The sequence below is a fragment of the Emydura macquarii genome, unplaced genomic scaffold (assembly GCF_026122565.2).
Source record: "Emydura macquarii macquarii isolate MOO-44397 ecotype Brisbane River unplaced genomic scaffold, CSIRO-AGI_Emac_v2 contig_1947, whole genome shotgun sequence".
Taxonomy (NCBI): Eukaryota; Metazoa; Chordata; order Testudines; family Chelidae; genus Emydura; species Emydura macquarii.
Window position 1 is genome coordinate 3,138,741 of NW_027132084.1, and position 16,093 is coordinate 3,154,833.

General features: G+C 41.1%; 1 protein-coding gene across 8 annotated transcripts in view; it reads right to left on the bottom strand.

Moving 5' to 3' along the window:
- The window catches only part of TSNARE1 (t-SNARE domain containing 1), a 565,000-nt gene that overhangs the window by 409,578 nt on the left and 139,329 nt on the right, over positions 1–16,093 (bottom strand). For all 8 annotated transcript variants that reach the window (XM_067558348.1, XM_067558341.1, XM_067558345.1 and 5 more), the window contains one exon: positions 6,879–6,956. In XM_067558348.1, the coding sequence (XP_067414449.1) occupies positions 6,879–6,956 (78 nt within the window). The remainder of the gene's footprint in view (positions 1–6,878; positions 6,957–16,093) is intronic.

The window sequence follows — 16,093 nt, forward strand, 5'->3', positions numbered from 1 at the left end:
CTCTTGTAAATCAACAACATAATTTGGTTCTTACTGCTTATGTTATTTAATCTATGCCACAAAATATACAGGATACAGAAAAGTGACTAAGTTAAATACAGAAGAAAAATTCTCTTTTTGAATGTTTGATGTCTGACCCTCATTGTTGAATCAATAGTAGATTTATTTTTTTCCCTTCTTGCATTTAACATATCAAGTAAGTAGGCACTGTAGGATCTTTCACAATGAAAGACATTAAATAAATACAGGCTATTATTATTACTTACCTCTTGGATTTTCTTGAGACAGTGGTACAAACATATACACATTACAGGTTGCTCTAGTATCTTAAGTCATGAAAAAGAACAGATAACTGGTACAGGTTGATCTCCTGAATATGGAAATAGAAGCCAGGAAATCCTAAATGTTAATCCCTGTTCTGACACTGACTCCATCTGTGGCCTTGTCTAAGCCACTTAACCATTCTGTGTCTTAGTTTTGCTGTCAGTGAAGTGGGAGTAATATTTACCTCTGTCATAGAATTCATTCATTCATTTGTAAAGTACCTTGAAAGTGAAAACTGCTACATAAGCAATAAGAATTATCCTTTTCAGGAGCCCTGGTGGTGTGACAAATTGCATTACCACCTTGAGATACTGGAAATGGGGATGATCCAAAGTTTCCCATCAAAACTGTTTTTTTGACAGAAAATGGGTTTTTGACTAAAGGTTTTTTTTTCCCCCCATGAGAAGTGTCTGCTTTCCACAGAAAATTTCAACTTTTCATAAAAAATCTGAATACCCAAAAATCTAAAGGTTTTTGGTTCAATACCAAAAGTTTCAATTCAGAAATGCCACCGTAGTGCCTCATGCTTTATGATCCCAATCTCCCGAATGAGCTAGCTTCCCCAGCTACACTACATGTCCCATGATGGGTTGTGGCCATGAGACTTTCACTATGCACCATGGCTGCTCAGCAAGAAGGGGGACAGTTTTGCATCATGGGAAATGTAGTCCAGACAAAGCCCAGCCCATAAAGGAGAATGGGAGCACAAGACACCTAGACTACAACTCCCATGAAGCACCACAGTAACATTTCCTAATCAATCTTTTTGGTTTTTAATCAAAAGCTTTGGTTGCAATTTTTCAAATTTTCATTTTTCACTGAAAATTTGTTTTTGTTTTTTTTTTAATTTCAGTATAATTTTCTATGAAAAAAATTCTGATCAGCCCTAACTGGGAATGGAGAGAAAGAAGAAAGCTTCCACATGAAAGGAGAGAGCAATTTTAGTTGCATTCTCCATAAAATCTCTGTCAGCTGGCTGGAAAGACCCAAGAACAGAACAAAGCCTGTTTGGTCCTCGTCTCCCAAAACCTAAACAACCAATAAAGCCCTTTAATTTAACTAGCACAATTTTAATTACAGAAGGAGAAAGTGTACCAACAAATTAGTAAAGTGAGAGGGTCCTTGCTTGCAAATTTCATCCATCCCCATTTAATTTGATGATTCAATCTCACATCAACACCAGCTACTTCCTAAAGACAAGTCTCCTATTCTCCATTGACTCATCTAACTCTTTTTTGAATCCTTCAGTCATCTGTACTACTGCTACACATCCACAGGAAATCTAATGGATCTTGGCTCTCCGTTGTGCTCTTCTCCAGATCCACAGTGGTGTATGGACAATTTGAGAACACAAACAGCTGCCGCCTTTGCCTACACATTCACCTCCATGCCAGCATCTCACTCAAGGTTTTGTAAAGCACTAGGAGATGCAATAAGATGAGAGTCCCAAAGTAGTTACACTTTAGCTAATAATTATTTTTTGTGTGATGTACAGAGTGGTCCAAAGGATAAATTGAGGGTTTTCATGAATGTCCGTTAGCTTCTCTAACAGGAGAGTTTTAACCTTTCTAGAGGTCTCCCACATATGATAATTTCCTCCTGTTTGTTTAGGTTTTTTTTTGTCCACAGTCTTAACAAATCAATCTAAAGTGCAACCTATATATTGCCCATTTCCAAGATGAAACATGACAGCTTCTAAAAATATTTCAAGGCCAATTAGACCTTCAGAGAAGAACTCAATGCAGCAGCAAAGCACAGTATGGTACTTGCTATAATGAACTCATCAGATAACAGAATGAGTCAAGGCAACTTGCGCATTCACAAATGTACTCAATTTATGAGAATGTATTACTGTTATGTATATAATTCAAAGAGGGAAGAAGTAGCTCATCATCATGATGATGTGTTTTTGACGTCTGCAGAGAAAACCATGACAATTCAGAGTGAAGGCTATCCCCTTAATGTCTTCGTCCTGCCAAACTAGGGAGATCTATGGAAGAAAGACTGATCTGATATTCCCTGGGTTCTGTGTAACAGCAGCATAGATCTTCGATATTATGCACTTTGGAGCAAAGAAGTTTGTTTGACACAAGTAATATGTCAACATCAGCTGCAAAGCCACTGAAAGGCCAATCTTTGACCCAACACAGTGGTGGTGCTTTTAAAAAGGATCACAGTCTCTGCTCTGTGCAAGAGTGTTTGGGTTAGGTGAGCCAGAAGTCATTTCTAGCTTTAGCGTCAGTAGTGTAAACCGAGGTAAATTTGGGTAAATTAAGTTTACCCCTTTCTCATTTGAAGAATATGGAGTTTAGTCTTTTATCACTACACCACTGATTAGCATATCTATATAGATAGATATATATATCAAAACAATGGGGCAGTTCTCCAGTGGGTGTAAAGCAGCAGAGCTCCACTGAATTCACAGGAACTGCACTGATTTGCGTAAACTGAGGATCTGACCCACAATATCCATACATTCTGTTGGAAGCTTTGAAAGCAATCAGGATTAAGCAATCCCAAAATGGCAACCACATTTTACAGCATCTGTGGGACAATGCAGAATCCTTTGCTCAGCCACTGAGATCAAAGTAATGGGACTCACACAGCATCAGCCTGTCACTGGAAGTCACTAATAATCAAACAACAGGAATCCAAGATAGAAGAGCCCTATGACAGCATTCAGATCCTCCGTCCAGCCAGTGCAGGGTTGCTCCCTCCGGTACATTATTTAGTGATTAGTCCTTCAGACATGACTACCGAACCAATTCCTTTTATTGGTGTTGTTTATTGTATTTATTTATAAGGCAGTTACCAGGAGGCAGCTAAGTACTGTACAATAAACAAAGAACACAAAACCCTTTTTAAAAAAGTAACTACTAAAGTCACCAATCAGCTAAATGCAATCCATAATCTTGGAATTAAAAAAAAAAAAAAACCTGGCACAAGCACAAAACCCAATAACTCTCGGCAGAGAGTATAGTTCCTAGACATCAAGAGGAATGAGAAAAGCAGACACAAAAACACAGGGAAGGGACCCGAAACATGGTTTCAAAAAATTAGGTCACCTAAACAAGCCAAACATTTCCTTTAGGACTATCTATTTCTTAGACACCTAGCATCAGGATTTCTAAGCAACGCGATAGCAAACTGGAAACTGGCAGAACATAAGTTGCATCATTGCCACTGGCTATAGCTCTGATTCAAAATTGTCTAACTCCACAGGAGTGAGTGATGCAATAGGGAGACAGTGTTGCGTAGTGGATAAAAATGCAACTAAAAAGGCCTGGGTTCTATTCCTGGCTCTGCCACTGGCCTGCAGGGTGACCTTGGGCAAGTCACTTCCCCTCTCTGTGCCTCAGTTTCCCCATCTGTAAAGTGATACTGACTTCCTTTGTAAACCACTTTGCAATCTACAGATGAAAAGCATTATGTGTTATTCTAATCGCTTGAGTAACACTAATTTATCCACAAATCCCCTTTCAGCCTTTTGTTGCATCAATTCACCTAACTTTGCTGTTTCACCAATCATGTCACAATTTTTTTCCTCTTGCTGGTCACACCAATCTTTGTAACAGTCTGGCTTCCCCAATATTGTGAGTGTCAGTACATAGTTTCAGTATGTGCAGCTGATCACAGAAGGCAAAAATAACCGCAACAACATTAATGAGCACTAGAGCATCAATAAACTATTTTATAGATAACCCTTAATTCCAAAGGATACCCAAGTACTTTAAAAGCATTATAAATTCATAGATTTTTAAGGCCAGAATGAACTATTACAATCATCCAATCCATCCTCCTCCACAACACTGGCATTAGAATTACCCCCTACAGTTCCTGTATCAAAACCACAACTTGCAGATGACCCTACAGCCTACATTTCACAAAGCCATCACATCTTGCTGTAAAGATCCCAAGTGGTGCTGAATCCATCATACCCCTCAGCGAGTTCTTTTAATGGTTGGTTACCCTCATTTTTAAAGTTTGAATTTGTCTAGCTTCAACTTCCAGTAACTAGATCTTGTCCTGCTTTTGACTGCTAGATTAATGAGTCTTATACTATCAGATATCTTCGCCCCATGCAGGTACTTGTAAACCATGATTGAGTCACCTCTTGAACTTCTCAATGAGCAAAATAAATAGAGGTTTGTTGTATGTTTCCAGTCCTCAATTCTTGAGACTCTTCTCTGAACCCTCTCCAGTTTTGCACCATGTTTTTTTTAAAGTATGGGCACCACTATTTCAGTAGAGGAATAAAGAAATCACTTCAGACAGCACTGAAATGCAGACACTTGTGATGGAGAACGTCACACACCACCACTTTGGAAGAAGAAATGCAGAGTACTACAAATAGTTGAAAGTTGAGGCAGAATTTAGTAGGTACATACAAAATGACATCAGACCAGGATATTTACGATAAATCCCCATCTCTTTCGAGAGGTGTCACGTATTCTCAAATGACCATCAGCGGCCGGAAACTGAGGTCTACATTTAATCTTCAAGACTACCCTTAGCATCGTGCTGGGTCGTGGTATCAGAATTTGTTCGGAGGAATTCACCTCCTTCTGCAGCACCCGGCTTTTTCCTGGAAGTATCACCTCTGAAGCAGCAGGAGTCCTGTAGCCACCACAAAGCAGCTCAAAGGTTACCAGTGAGTCTATTCTTTCTGTTACCATCCAACTCACTAAGTGCATGATTCCTCACCCTTCACATATCACAAATGCTTTGTCTACACGACAAATACTTTCCTGCTAAGCTATACTGGTAAAGCTATATTGACTATGCCCCTCAGTGTAGACATAACATTAGCTGTGCCGACAGAAGCACTCTTTGGCTGGCATACCTGATTACATGAGGGGCTTGCTGGCATAGCTATGGCGGCCAGTGCCTGTGGTTTTTTCACATCCTTGGCTGGCATAGCTCTGCCAATAAAACTTGGTAGTGTTGACTTGGCCCAAGTGAAACTGCTGAAACTTCTGTTCTTTAGCAGGGACTCCCAAACTTTGAGACACCAAGAGCTGCACTGGCAGCTTACCAGAAGCCCAAGAGCAACATAAGACATTTGCACACATTTTGCCATGAACAAATTCAGGTTGGAAATTAGAAGAGGGGTGAGGTTCTGGAACAGGAATTGTGAGGGGAAAACAACTTATTTTGTTTTGAGAGAGAACTGGACAAATCTATGAGTGCAACTGCATGACAGGATTGCTTGTGATTGTGGGGGGCAAGGCTCAACAGCCCTAGGGGGTCACTTTCAGTTTACATCTTATGTTCCTAAAGCTCATGCTTCAGGGCTACAGTTAGCCACAGCAACGGTCAGGAAGGGATGTCCCTCCCAGTGTTTTCTGGGAGGTTTTTCTATTTTCTTCCTCTGAAGCATCAGGGATGGCCACAGCTGGTGACCGGACACTGGATGGGCTAGGCCAGGACTCTGAGGTGGCACTGAGCATTCTCTTTCTCTCGAGTGGTTGGCTGGCTAGTTCTTGCTCACATGCTCAAGTTCTAACTGAGCGTGCCAGGTACTGGGTGGTGGGCAGGGATACACAGTTGGTCAGACTAGGTGACCTAGTGATCCCGCCTGGCCTTGAATTCAAGTACACGCTGATTTACATAACGGTTTGTAGAATCAGGTTACACTGATTGATCTCCTGTGTTTTTAATGCAAGTGACTCCGTTTTTAATTCAGTGACAGGTTTAGCATCAGGTGTGTTTTACAGATGGAGAAACTGAGATGCAGAGAGACTGAGGCCTGGCCTGAGGTCACACAGCATGTCTGTGGAAGAGGCAGGATGAGATTCCAGAAGTCTTGATTTCTAGTTATAGTGACTTAATCCCATTCCCTACCTACCTAAATTCTCATGATGTGCCAATCACTGCTGGCACCGGGAGGGGGAATGCAGGAGTTCTGACTCCCAGACCCTCTCTCTAATCTTCCGTCATTCACGATCTTACAGCTAAATCCTACAAGGTGCTGAGCAACCTTACCTCCTGTTAACTTCAGCGAGTGTTGAAGGGTCCTGAGCATCTCTCAAGAGGCACTCAGCACCCTGATCTGTTGGGTCCTTAAGAAGAAGCATCCTAAACAGACACATGGGGAATTACAGTGCAGAGGGGAAAATAAGAATTTGATTTGACTTGCTTATATATATATAAAACAAAGATGGATACACTACATATAAAGGAGATAGCAGCTTTTTTGCAAGCTAATACGAGAGGCTCTGAACTTTGCAGCATTGCAACACTTCAGAGAAGCGGAGCTGCTTGTTCCACCTTTCCACCTTCTAATTCCTTCTTGGAACAGATGACATAATTAAAAATAGAAAAGCATGCAGTCTCAGCAAGGGTGGGAATATATCTCTGCCTATTTAAGGCAACATATGGGAGAATATTTTTACATCTTGCGAAGAAATGTGTATTGTGCATGTGCTGGAGCTCATGAGGCACGGCAGTAAAAATGCATTAATATCTGCTCCCTGACAACGAGCTGTATACATGCTTACAAAGCATCACCAGAACGGCACACAATTGACTAGGAAGCCTTTCATTATACGCACCATTGGAGTTAATTCGGAAGATGTTGGCTGATGTTTCCTGAAACAATTCCTGTAGTTCATTGGGATCGATTTGGGTGGCTGCAAAAAGAGAAGGAGGAGAACGCACATTAATACATCTGGCCATCATGTCGCCATGCCTTGCTTAGCAAGAGACTAACATCACAGCCGAGCCTCTGGAATGCACCAAAGTGAGGGACATTGATCACAGTTTTGTTGTGGTTATTGTATATATTTAACTAACAAACAGCTGCCTCTGAAAATTAATGGGTTGAAGTGCAACACTGGTCCTAACAGTTACAGGTCCCAATACAACCTCATTGGACTGAAGGAGAATCCTTCCACTGACATCAACAGAGTTTGGATCAGACACAGAGCATTTATAGGGGCAGGTTTGTACAGGCTGCCTTCCTTTGTGTCCAGAGTTTGCAGGCATAGACGACTGTAGGAGATTTTCACCCACAGTCATTTTGGAGGGCAAGTGATTCCATTTGGATACATAGGCTGATAGTTTCAGAGCTGCCTAAGGCATCTGGATGCACACAGTCCCATAAAAATGTATGGGAATAGGACATCTAACTCCAGTGTTGGCTCTGAAAATCTCAGCCCTAATTCCCTCATTGTAGCCACCTATCAGGGAGTTAGACGTGTGACATTTTAATTATGTAAATATTTGTATAAGACCCTACTAGAATCAAGACCCTATCATGCTAGGTGTTCTACAAATACATAGTAAAACTAGGTCCCTGTCTTGATGCATTTATTATTTAACCTGAGACAAGAGACAGCTATGTTCATCCACCCGACCAGTTGAGAATAGGCTGAAAAATCAGGTCCTCAATCATTAAAGCAGTTTATAAACATCAACTGATCCACAAAGTTCCTGTCAAGAAGCCAGGTAGGTGTGGGAAGGTCAGAATCCAGACTGACCCTGTGCGAAGGGTTGGCAATGAGCAAGGAACTATTTTATGTACAAAATGAGTGTATTTGGTAAGGTAATGAGCGAGAAATGATGAACAAAATGCCTTCCTTGCAACGTCACATTTCAGAATGGGATTACAGATTAACAGGCCTTTTTGTGTATACATACATAGGCACACACCTCTAAGAGGTAGGGGCATGAAGGCTAAATGTGGTGTTGAACCTCTAATTTCACACACCCATAAAAAAAAAACCAAAAAAAACCACTGGGCTCCCCAAACAAGCCCTTCCCCCTCTCCTGACCACAACAGACTCTCTATCCCAGTCTGCCCAAGATGGACTCTCAGCTTCCTTCTGCTCCTGATTCCTTGTGCCTGCCCTCTCATGCAGCAAGCAGGTAGGCAACTGGCAGGAGCGAACTTGCTGTGGTCCCTGATGCCCTCCCCCTCACTTATTGGTCTTCCTGAATCCCCTCTGTGCATGGCATCCAGTTGCTAAAGAACCTGCCTTAATCTGTCCCTGAGCAGAAGGAGACACCAGTTTGTATGAGCCCGAGTTTTTTGCATTTCCCACCTTTAAATTTATAGGAGTATCCCAGGCCCATCAAGGTCTTCACAGCCTCAGTCGCAGGAAAGGAGGGGCTGGCGCAAGTTTGAACAGGCATCTCTGTGATTTACTTTAGCTGACATTTGACTGTGATGTACATAGTTAGTATTTTAATTCTTTCCTCCTAAGTCAGCCCCCTATGAATCAGTCATTAGCTCCAACTATTATTGACATCAGCTGTGGCAGGGAAAATAGAAGCCTGGATTTCTTGGCAAGTGGAAATCTCTTTTGGTTCATCTTTAAGACAAGTCAAATCTGCAGTCAAAGCAGGCTTATAGTGTCGTTTTTAGTGATCTGTATTGTAAAGAACATCAAACTGGGCTCAGTGTAAAATGTGACACAGGCATCTACCGGAATTTCCCTATTACTAATTAAAACTGCCGGTGTATCCAATGCAAATCATTCATGCCCATTAATTATTTCACACTCATTTGCAGTTGCTAATGGTTTTTTCACATCCAGGTGTAATTAGCTGCCTTCATGAACTAATTTTTGTACCAAACCTGAAATATCTAGAAGACTGGAGAGAAGGGGACCAATAATTATTGTAACTGGTGTAATAAACAGGAGAGGGACAATCATTAAATCTCTCTACCTAAGATACTTATGTGGCCCTGACTGCTAGAGTATCTGGGCAGTTCATAATGTATTTATGCTCACAATACCTCTTTGAAGCAGGGCTATTATCCGCATTTCACAGAGGGGACACAAAGAGATAGGCACACATCTGTGCATGTGGGTGCCTAAAATATAGGCATCTAAAACCATACTGAGGCACCTAAATCAGTGCTTTGATTTTTCTGATGTTCTGAGTATCTAGATGAGATCGGCATGTGCGTGAAAGGCAGCTGGCTCAAAATGAACATGGGCAAGACGGATGTGATGCCAGAAAGAGGGGAAAAAAGCACTGCAAGATTTAGCTACCATCACTGCAGCAATCTGTGTTGAAGAGGGGTGCCGTTAGTGCATAGCCGCAGGGTTTATATGAACTGCCTGAACACTCAAATAGCCACAGCTTCCAGAAACAACTTCTTCCATCTTCAGCCTGTAAGAAATCAGTCTCCTACACCGCTGGGACAACAGACTGGCCACTGCGATTCACGTCTTCAGGACACACTGGCTGAATTTCTGCCACTTGCCATTACTAACAGGACTGAACACACCAATTAAAAAGGCTTCAACTGCTCTATAACAGTGGAGACCATTTCCTCACATTATCTGGAATATTCCCCTCCACCCGCCCCATTCTCTGCTCACTGTCCTGGCTTCCTATAGAACACAAGGTTTCAATTTTCATCTTTAAAGCTCTCCATGGCATTGGTCTACGCTATCTAAGACAACAACGCGCTCCCAAAGACCACAATCACCAAAGAAAGCCACACTCCACTGGACGGATGAAATTGTCTAGGTATAGGATCAAACTCATGAGGCTCCTGGCAGTTGGCCAAAGACTCTGCAACTTTATTTAACTTCAAGGTCTTCAGAATAAAAAAGAAACTCACGTCTTCACCTTAGCTCTATTAAACTAAAACCAAAAGGATAGAAGATGATAGGGGAGGTAAAAAGGGACCAGGCCAAAAAAAAAAAAAAAATGGGGAGGGAAAAGCAGTAGCATTGGTAGGGAAAACAAGAATGGTGGTGTCTGGGAGGAAATCAGACTAGACAGTGAGAAGGTCAGTTAATGCAGTCTGTATTAAGGCGTTCAGCTCGTACAGTGAAGAAGGCAGAAAGGTAGGGTAAAATGATATCTAATCTCTTTAGAGTCTATTGCTACAAGATGTTGCTGATGGGCAGGGCAAGGAGATATACTTTATTATTATTATGAAGATTAGATTAAAATAAGTGTCAAAGAATCATAGAAATGTAGGACTGGAAGGGACCTCAACAGGACATCTAGTCCAGTCCCCTGCACTGAAGGCAGGATGAAGTAAAAACAAGACCATTCCTGACAGGTGTTTGTCCAACGTTCTTCAAAACCTCCAGTGACTGAGACAAACACCTGTCAGGAATGGTCTGGTTATTTCTTCATCCTGCCTTGAAAAAAGTAAACACAGATCATGCTTGCCCTGCATCACTTTCATTATAAATTACAGCACACAAAGTGTTACATAGATTGTAAGCTGTTTCAGACGGGAGTGTCTCTCTGTTGTGTTTGCCCAGTGCAGAGCACAATGGGCGTCTGATCCTTGACTGGGGCTCCTAGGTGCTACCATAAGACAAAGAAGAAGAAAAGAAGAAGACAAGAAATACACCGATTACAGATTTAATAAAGAAGAAGCAATCAGTGAATGGGTTTTTCCTCAGTTTTCCCCAGAATTTTACCCTTTTAGCCAGACTTTGAACACAGCAAACTATCAGAGCAGATTTTGATTGAAAGCATAAATGCCCATTAGTAGCTGAAAGGCAGTGCTGTTTCCTGGGTGTAATTTTAAAGTCACGTGTGTAAAAAAGTCGAAAGTGGCTGAGAATTTAAAAATTGGACAGCAATAGACCACGGATCCCAGTAATGACTGAACTGGGTGATATTCTAAACAAAGAGAGCTCTCAACCACGCTTCTACCTGTTTCCATCACTTTACACTGATTCAACAGACATTATAGGCTTCAGAGTGATGTTTGGGGTTGCTGTGTGTGTGCTGGTTGTATTGCTATGTGGGCAGGCTGATTGATTGTGTGTGTGGTTTGTGTTGTGCTGGGAGAGTTGTGGGGATTTGTGAAGGTAGCAAAAGAAGGGCGTGTGCTGCAGTGAGGGGCTGTGTGTGTTTGGGGATATTGTTGATTGTGTTGCGGTGTAGGTGATCTGTGTCGAGGCGGGCTGTCCAGGGAGACTTGTGTGGGTGGCAGCTGGACACAAAGATATGGCACTGGGACCAGATAATCCACAATCTGTCTCCCTCATACAACCAAAGAAACTGCTGAATGCAAATGAGTTGCAGAGTAACAGTGCTGGTTGCTTGAGTTTCCACAGCTACTACAATGGTCTAGGACTCTTGGCATGCCAAAGTTACGTGCCTTACTGTAGTTGTACACCACATGGATGTAATCTGTAAAGCCAAAATGGTTGAGAACTTAAAAACCGGATGTTAACAGACTGTGAAAGCCAATAACGATTCAGCCTGGTCATATTCAGAACAAAAGAAGCCTTCGACCATGCTTATAGCATCTTCCGTTGCTTCACACTGACACAACAGACATAATAGGCTTTACAGTGACACATACTGATATTCCTGGAATCTTATTATATAGATAACATGCCCTTGTGCTGTGTGATGGTATGCAGGATATAATCCAGGAAGGGAACAACATTTCCTATAAGAACTGGGGGGAAAGAAGGGATGGAGGATGTCATCTCCTTGTACTGAAAACAAACCATATAATTTAGAGATGGAAAAGACTTATTAGGGTAACTAGACCACACCCTGGCCAAAGGAAGGTATGTACTTGAATGCTTTGTCTAGTCAAATTCAACATGACTCAAGAAATAAGGCTTATGCCAATTTGCTCTGGAGAAAGATTAGCCAGTCTAACAATTCTCAGTCTTCGCCCCTATCAAAAAAAACTTGCCTTGAAATTCAGCACATGGAAACAAATCAGAATTAAGCTTTAGGAACACCAGTCTGCATGCCAACAAGACATGGTTTATAAATAAAAAAGAAAACATTAATATAAATACATTTTCATATTGTAATCAAGGTTCAATCAGACCCACCTTGTGTTATTTTTAATTAACTTTTCATTCTCTTTTGTTTTCTTCTTTAGCATATGTGCTAATAAGCTGCTGTTCAAGAAGAATACAGAAACCTGAGCTACGTGCATGACTAAATCTATAATTATGCCATTTGTGCATTTCTACAGTTTGTCCTTAACTTTTAGAAAGATCTGGGTACTGCCAGGGAAGTAGTCCAACCTATGCCATCCACAGATCATCTCTTGGGTCGGGACTAATGGTTGGAGCAGAAGGCTAGGAATGAAGACACCTAGGTTCTTTTCCCAGCTCTGCCAGTGACATCATATGTAGCTTTGCACAAATCACTTTACCTCTTGGTGCCTCATTTTACCACACATGAAAATGGATAATTTTGTGTGTGTCCTAGGGGAACCATTATCATTACATCTAATCTAATCCACTATGAAAGAAACCATAATAATCATACAGGAGATGGACCATGTTCTGCGTTCTTTTCGTATTTATATATGGGTAGTTGGACTATACTGCTAATTTCAAGGAGCATCTTGTCTACAACTAGGCTCTTGGAGGAATACTACCAAAAAGGAGTTTTGCCCCAAGCTCTGAAGGTTAAAAGATATAGATTCATAATTCCAAGGCCAGAAGGAAACTTTGTGATCATCTAGTCTGACCTCCTGTGTAACACAGGCCATGGAACTTTCCCAAAAGAATTCCTAGTGCATATTGTTTAGTAATTTTTTAGTATTCGTTTGTAATGAAGAATTCACCACAACCCCTGGTAAATTGTTCCAATGGTTAATTATTCTGACTGTCAAACATTTGCACCTTATTTCCAGTCTGAATTTGTCTAGTTTCAACTTCCAGTCGTCGGATTGTTTTATAGCTTTCTCTGCTAGACTGAAGAGCCCATTATTAAATATTTGTTCCCCATGATACTTCTAGACTGTGATCAAGTCACCCCTTAACCTTATCTTTGTAAAGCTAAATAGATGGAGCTTCTTCTTCTTGAGCTTCTCTCTCTAAGGCATGTTTTCTAATCTTTGAATCCTTCTCATGGCTCTTCTCTGGCCCCTCTCCAATTTATCAGCATCCTTCTTGAATGGTGAACACCAGAACTGGACACAGGATTCCAGCAGTGGTCACTCCAATGCCAAATACAGAGGTAAAATAACCTCTTTACTCCTACTGAGATTCCCGTTTATGCATCTAAGGATCCATTAGCTCTTTTGGCACAGCATGGGAGTGGGAGCTAATCTTCAGCACAACCCCCAAATCTTTTTCAGAGTCACTGCTTCCCAAGATACATTTCTCCATCTTGTAACTATGGCTTATGTTCTTTGTTCCTAGACACATACATTCAGTAACATTAAAACGCATATCGTTTGATTGCCCCCAGCTTACCAAGTGATCCAGATCGTACTGTACCAGTGACACGTCCCCTTCATTATTTACCACTCCCTCAATTTTCATGTCATCTTCAAACTTTATCAGTGATGATTTTATGTTTTCTTCCGTGTCACTGACCAACGTGTTAAACAGCATAGGGCCAAAAGCCAATCCCTGAGGGATCCCACTGGAAACACACCCACACACTGACAATTCTCCATTTACAATTACATTTTGAAACGTATCAACTAGCCAGCTTTTAATTCATTTAATAGATGCCAGATAATTGTATATAGTTCCAGTTTTTTAATCAAAATGCTCTGGGGTCCCAAGTCAAAAGCCTTACAAAAATCTAAGTCTATTACATCAACACTATTATCTTTATCCCCCAAACTTGTATTCTCATCAGAAAAAGATATGAAGTCAGTTTGATAGGATCTATTTTCCATACACCCAGGCTGACTGGTATGAATTGATTGTGATCGAATGCACCCCTGCATTCATACCCTACATGCTATTATAATAAACTTTGTACAAGATATTCCTTGTGAAGCATCATTTGAAAACTAACCTACTGATCAATAATATCATGGTGAAATGTATTTAGCAACTTTCTATGTAAAGGTATGAACACAAGGTGAAATTATGATTGAAATGTGGTTATCAGACAAGTCTGTTTCTCAAAGACAAAGGGCCAGGTGTCATCACAGTTGATGGGCAATCACTTGTCAAGTGGCCAGTCTTTGGCAAAGAAAGCAGATAGAAACAGACTGATCTACATTTGAGGGAAAAACAGCTGGATTTCTTTCATCAGGAGACTCCATAACTCCAACCTCACAGCAGGAATAAACTTTATCTAGGGGTAACCCTCAGAGAAATGCATTTCAAAGGATGACTGGGCTACAAGAGTGATATCTGAAGGCATCTCTCCCTAGCCATCTCTCTATCTCACTTTCATCACAGCAACTCCCAATTCAAGCATTATGTTAGAAGTCAAGGAAATATAAGACCTGAGTCAATTACGTACCTTGGCCAGGACATGTAAACCAATGGGAATTTCCAGAAGAGAATAATGTCACAAATTGACAAGCCAGCAGCTGTATTCTTAAACAAGATTTGGTCATCAAAAAGCTACAGCTTAAAAGACCAAACTACAAATTTTCAGCTTGAATGTTATTTCTATTTTACCATATGGATGTGAAAGCTGGAAATCCACCAAAGGTACATGCACACATCTAAGTGCCTTGAAAAGCAAAGTGCCTCAGGAAAATCTAAAGTATTAAATGGAATGAATTCATAACAAATACTGAGATTTAATCAGACTCCTCCAACTCCTCATCTCTGAATTTATCCAGAAAAGATGATGGAATGACTTGAGACATGTGAAGAATGAACTCAGAGCATCTGCCATGGCAGGAATGGTATTCATCAGATGAAGGAATATATACACAAGGGACTGACCGAAAGACTCCCTCTGTCAATGACAAATCACAGAGAGGGAAAATGTACGGGACCAAACAACACAGAGGACATACAAAGAGCAGCCATAGATAGACAGGGAAGGCAGAGCCTCATTTGTATCCTATGCCAAGTGTAATGGCTCAGGAAGGATTCAGATTCAAACGGACTTGGGCACTTCTGCTTCTTCTCAGAAAATAAAAAACAATAATAAATCAGTCTGCCCACCCAGGTTGGAGCAAGAGCCACCTGGACCAGATCAAGTTTGCTGTGACTTGGAGGAGGTTTGTGTTGAGACTGAAAAGCAGAATTACGACTTGAAAGATATTATCCGGGGCCTCGACACTGAAAGCCACGGATTTCCTGCACAATCTAGACAAAGCCTTTGGCATGCAGCACTACCAGAAGGCAGAATGACAGCATAAGAAGAGTGGACACTACAAACAGAGACTGAGTCTGCAGCCCACTGACAGACAGAATCCCTGATGGAGTTTATCGTAAGGTGATTTTCCAATTTGCGCATCTCCTGCAATTTTGAGACCCTGTCCCACTAACCTTTGATTCCTAAAACATGAAAATAATTTATCTAGGGTATTTAGCAGAGGGAGATCTGAAAGCCTCAAGACATAGGTATAAGGAGCCTTTCGCTCCAGGGTCACTGATATGAATCCATTTTAGGTGAACAGGGACTTGAGGGATATTTGCATATCATATCAGTTGGTAGCCTACATGAAATGAGTTGGTGGGATCTCAGTTCAGTTCCGAGTGATCACAACTCAAAAGCCACTGTCACAATTAGCAGAGCAGCTGGGAATCTCATCACAGAGAGTGTTCTACCCTCCTCCTTCCCACAGGCTGTCTTTTCCCGGTCACAAATGAAGTATATTGGAAGGGACAATATGGGAAAACTTGATATTTCCATTCTGCATGTGTTGCATGGATTATAGCTTCTGGGGCTTTGAACTGGACTCCTTTCTCTACTACAAAGTGTACTTTAAATGTAATATTTAAAAAAAAAAAAAAAAAAAAAAAGATAATGAATGTTCAGAAAAATAAGTAATCCGAACGATACTGCGGTAGGAATTAAGCAGCTTCTAATTTTGGTAGCATGTGGAATTTTGGTTTCAGCTGGGTAGTTTCATGATTAAGAATTTTCCTAC